At 39.6% G+C, this 5,000-nt stretch overlaps 2 protein-coding genes across 2 annotated transcripts in view; both read left to right on the top strand.

The window, feature by feature from the left end:
- Positions 1 to 5,000, top strand: part of LOC137988864 (peroxidasin homolog) — a 337,507-nt gene that overhangs the window by 42,200 nt on the left and 290,307 nt on the right. The window lies entirely within an intron of this gene.
- The window catches only part of LOC137988854 (tyrosine kinase receptor Cad96Ca-like), a 15,235-nt gene continuing 15,117 nt past the window's right edge, over positions 4,883 to 5,000 (top strand). The window contains exon 1 of the mRNA XM_068834811.1: positions 4,883 to 5,000. This exon is cut by the window's right edge and continues 72 nt beyond it. Within this exon, the coding sequence (XP_068690912.1) occupies positions 4,907 to 5,000 (94 nt within the window). The 5' untranslated portion in view covers positions 4,883 to 4,906.

The raw sequence follows: 5,000 nt of genomic DNA, 5'->3' as shown, positions 1-5,000 counted from the left end.
CTGTGAACCATGGGGCCAACCAACTACCAAACTGAGCAGATGTGAGAGAATGGCTAACACATATCAAAGAGACCCTATTCGTATTCTCGGTATTGGACTGGAACTAGCTTGCAATGGAGGCTAATGCCGGGGAATATATTAGAAAGTATTTGCATTTGAGAAGATTCCCCCGCATTAGCCTCCATTGCAAGCTAGTTCCAGTCCAATACCGAGAATACGAATATGGCCTATTAAAGGTATTACAATTGAACCCACTGGAAACTCGGAGCCCATCTGGGGCTCGGCTTTTTCCGAGTTCCCAGTGGGTTCAATTGTAATACCTTTCATTTGATATGTGTTAATCATTCTCTCACATTCGCTAACCCACTTTTAATACACAATAATGCACTTTAAAAGAAATAGTGACCTTTGCTCAGTCGTTCTGATCTCATATACTGCTCATTTGTCTAACGTGAACGTTAACGATAATAATAGAATCTCGACAGACCTCGAAATTCGGTTGTAAGAAATGTTTCCAGCGAGATAGAAATGACTTAATGATTCTTAAAAACAAGAAAAAAACTAGTCTCAAAAACTGGTGCAGACGGGTTAACGACAAGCATTTCCTCATTCCACAAAATTAGATTGATCCTCTACAAGTCCAACCAAGTTCATCTACCGCTCTCTCTATTGCTTTCGTTTTTGTATAAGAACGATTTTACACTCTATTCGATTTCCTTTTTCCGTTTTCTATCTTGTAAGCAATTTATCTCTTATTTATTTATTTGTCATTCTTTGTAGACAACTTTTTTTTTTTAACCCAATACTCCACAATACAACCCTATTTTACAATATACTGCACTGCATTGCACTGTACTGCAACGCACTACACTAGACATTAGCTAATTAGAGAGCTTAAGCAGGCGATGTTTTTCTCAACATGGACGTTGACTGGAAGTGATTTTTTTTTTTAAATGACGTCACATGTCCCAAACATCAAGTAAAAAATGTCAAAAATGGGTATTTGCTGTCCGTGGTGAAATGAAAAAAAAAAAAAAAGCGGAAAGGTAGGTTTATTTGATGTGGAATAACTCTATTCATTTATTCATTGATTTTGATTTTCTTTTATTCCTGCGTATACACTGGAAAAATCAACTTTATATTTCCTGTCTTTCACCAAAGAAATTTGGCTCAAAAAGGTATCAACACTTGAAAGAAACGTTCTTAATAGAAGGATTGACACCACAAAATTTATCACTTAGCAGCAATGTTATGGTACCATGTGAAACATCAATTATTGCTAAACAAGATGAAATCATTTTTTTTTTATGTTACAAGTTATCAGGGCAACAGAAAAGCTTTGCAAAAACACCCTATGTTTTTTATTATTGCACAAAAGTGTTCAGCAGGCCAAGAAGAAACTCTCTGCAAATTAAAAAAAAAAAAATCTGTGGAGCGGATTTAGAGCTACCTTAAATTTTCAATTATTTAAGGTGCCTCTAAATTCGCTGCACAGATCACATTTCAGAAATAAGAATGAGGGTCACCGAGTTCGTTTTTGAGATATGAACAGTTAAAGCCAAAATATGGGGTGTTTTTGCAGGGCTTTCCTGTTGCCATGGTAACTGTTTTACTTCAACTAAAATGACCGAATCTTTTCAGCAACAATTGGTGTTAGATATGGTACCATAACCTACATAACAATGCCTTAAGTGATAACGCCTGGAAAGAAAACATTCATTTTAGATCGCATGTGAATAACCACCTGTACAAGAAGTAAGTTCAAGCCTGAGTGCGAAGGCATTTGGGTTGCCAAAGAAGTTCTTAGGGGTATCTCCACATAGATATCTTCCCTGAACGCAGAAAGTTTCTAGAGATATCAAGTCAGTACTGCCAGATTCCTCATGTTAACTGTTTTGCCTTTTGGGCTGTCTTTGGCTGCCAACACTTTCTCAAAAAAATTAAAACCTTTTGGTGAAAAGTTGCCCGGCGAAGGAAAACCAATCGTTTTGTTCTTTGATGACGGTTTGGGAGCGAGTCGTTCTGTCTCACGAATTAATATATGTAGCTTCAACGATCACGCTGATTTGTTGAAATTTGGTTTCTTGCCTATCGAAGAATAGAGTGTTTGGAAGTCATGTCAGACGATTGCCATTTCAGACGGCTTGGAACGGAAATTAACACCGCCGATTGTATTCTTGCTCCCACGGACAAAAGGATCTCGAGCCTTCTTGTTGACATTAATGATCTTTAAGGAGGAATACGGCGACCCATCCATGTATGCAACGTATCTATGTTGATGTTGAGAAATCTGTGCGCACTAATTTATTCTGCTCAATCGTGGCTTGATCATGTAAAATTACGTCAAGTGAAGGCGTGGAATTTGAGTTAGATTTCTGGCAAGTGATCCTTTGTAAATGCAATGGCATTCCAATCTGGCCGGTTAAATAGAGGCCATCGAAAATGGGGTATTCTGACGCATCCAGTGTATAATGTGGTGGTGTAGTCGTTACCGAGGTAAAGGCGTTTGATCAGAATCGGTCTGAAGCTGAGAGCAAAGAAAGGTCCGGCACTTGTCGCTTCATGCTTTGGCAGAAGATTTGAAATCACAAATTGTGTCATGGTTCACAGATAATTATTTTATCAATTGTAAGCAAAGGATCCAGGGTCCCTCGATTCCAGAAATTGTCATCGAACATTTTTCAGTGATATATGTTAAACGGAATCACCATAGATGTTAATTGGAGTCCCAGGTCATATCTATGTGGCGGACGAAATCAGTAGAATAATAGATTATGATGATTACACCATCACTGATGACGACATATTTAAACTCTTAGATAAAGTGTGGGGTCCCCTTAAGTTTGACTGTTTTGCGTGTCTAATATACAATGATAAACTGGCGTAGTTTAATTCAAAGTTTTATCGGCCAGGCACGAGCGGTGTCAACGCATTTTGTTAAGACTGGGCTTCTGTGAAAAAACTGCTTATTCCCTCAAGGGGGGTGGGGGGCTACTGAGACGTTTTTTTTGGTTTGAGGCTGTTGAGATTCTTTCGTAAGGTCGAAGGAGTAAATGAGAGGAATTGAAGGTGGATAACAAAGAGAGTAGCCAGGGCCTTGCACGTGGTACTAAACTACAACGAGGCTTAAGGTTTCCAAGAATCTAGGACTGTAGATTAAGCTTAATTTTTCCTTACCTTTGTAAAGTCAATTCATTCAGTAAACTCGTGCGCTCAACACCAAATTCAAGCTCCTTCTTTATCTGTCAACATGTATGAGGTCTTTGCTGACCAATGTGCTCCTGTAACGACACTGTCGACATGTATGCCTCTCATTGGTAGTGAAGGCAAAATATAGTATTTCTGACAATGAAGCGAAGCGTAATAGACAGAGATATTTAATTGGCCGGCACGGACAGGAGGATTGACGTCGTGCGAAAGGGATTATGGGTATACGCGTCAGATATATGTAGTAGATTGTTACGATTTGAAACCTTTCTAAGTCAGCAACAATTCACTTCCCAAGTTTAAGTTTGATTTAGGAGTTGGTGGGGGTATACGTTCCTTTCTTTTTTTTCCACAAAGTGCTTTTGGCTTTTCGTATCCAGTGGTGTCGCAATAATTTATATTACTGTGAATTGGTTTGTCTCTGGAGACACATGTCTGCATTGTGGCATGTGAGATGAGCAGTATTTGTTTTGTCAGTGTTCCTACAATAACTGGGCGTATGAGGTCTTTGCTGACCTATATGCCCCTGTATCTACTCTGTTGTATGCGTCTCATTAATTTGGTAGTGAAGGCATAACTTTACTATATTTAGGATCCATTCAGAATTACCCATGACATCTCACATCCAATTTACAGCGTGTGTACGCGTGTGTAAATTAATTAAGAAAATGTTTATCGTCTCGTACCAATCCTTGATTATAACTTTTAAAAAGCATATCTCTTGTCTTTCTGAAATAAATCTTGATTCAGTCTTAAGAAAGAATCAAAACTGCTTCACAACTAGCGAAATCACTAATGTGACATGCTTAATGCAAGCAAGTCAAGTCACGAACGTCGGTCTCGACCCAGTTTCTCTTCGGCTACTTGGCAAACGTCTCGTGCGTAAGCTCTCTATGGTATACTCTACGTATGACGCCCCGTTCTGTAAACAGCACAACTAACCACAAGCAAGAGAAAATGAAGGGAGAGAACACATCTCCATGCCTCAGCTATTTTTAGCTTCGCGCCATGGTCGCACAGCCAATGACAACCAATCAGGTGTCTTCCTCCAAATAGCCGCGCATCTTGACCACGGGCTAAATTGAGATTGAAAAGAATTATCATTAGAAGAGGCCAATATATGATGGAAATGTTCTGTCCCCTTATCCTCAGACAGAATAAGGAGAGAGAGAGAAAGAGTGTAGGGGGGTTGGCCGGGATACGTGAATTTCACAAAACATATTTCAGGATCAAAATTCTGTTCCCCAACAAGTGCGCGATTATTAAGCATACATGATGTGAACTTATCTGGCATTGTAAAATGGCAGCTGTTGGATATTAAGTATGGCTTTCTTAGTTAGTTTCCCACTACGGGTTTTCGGGCATCCTACACCAACCTCCTTGTTTCTGCAATTCTGAACGTCATTGGGGAACAGACACCCGTTTTCGTGACATAGCCTAAAACTAACATATTCCAAGGGCTTAAATTTTTCTCTTGCTTGCCGCTATATGGCTTCTGGCATTCGAACTACATTATTTGCATCATCCTTGGGAGTGTTCCCGCATCAAATAAGCAAACCAATTACGCTTTTGGAAACTTGCTGTGACAAAACGAAAAATAGTTTTGGCGAGCGGCAAGCAACCCACCATTGGAAAATGAGAGAACTAACACTCAACATTTCTGGATTAAAGATCACAAGGTGCCGCGGAAGAACATGAAATGGAGGTGTTGAATGTTGAAGTGGACGCATGGGAAATAGCACGTCGCCAGATTGCACTTGAGGAGGTCATTGGTTCAGGAGCATTTGGAACAG

Source organism: Montipora foliosa, unplaced genomic scaffold (assembly GCF_036669935.1).
Source record: "Montipora foliosa isolate CH-2021 unplaced genomic scaffold, ASM3666993v2 scaffold_432, whole genome shotgun sequence".
In the NCBI taxonomy this organism is placed as follows: domain Eukaryota; kingdom Metazoa; phylum Cnidaria; class Anthozoa; order Scleractinia; family Acroporidae; genus Montipora; species Montipora foliosa.
The sequence above is the reverse complement of the archived record's forward strand: the minus strand, read 5'-3'. Positions and strand labels throughout refer to the sequence as shown.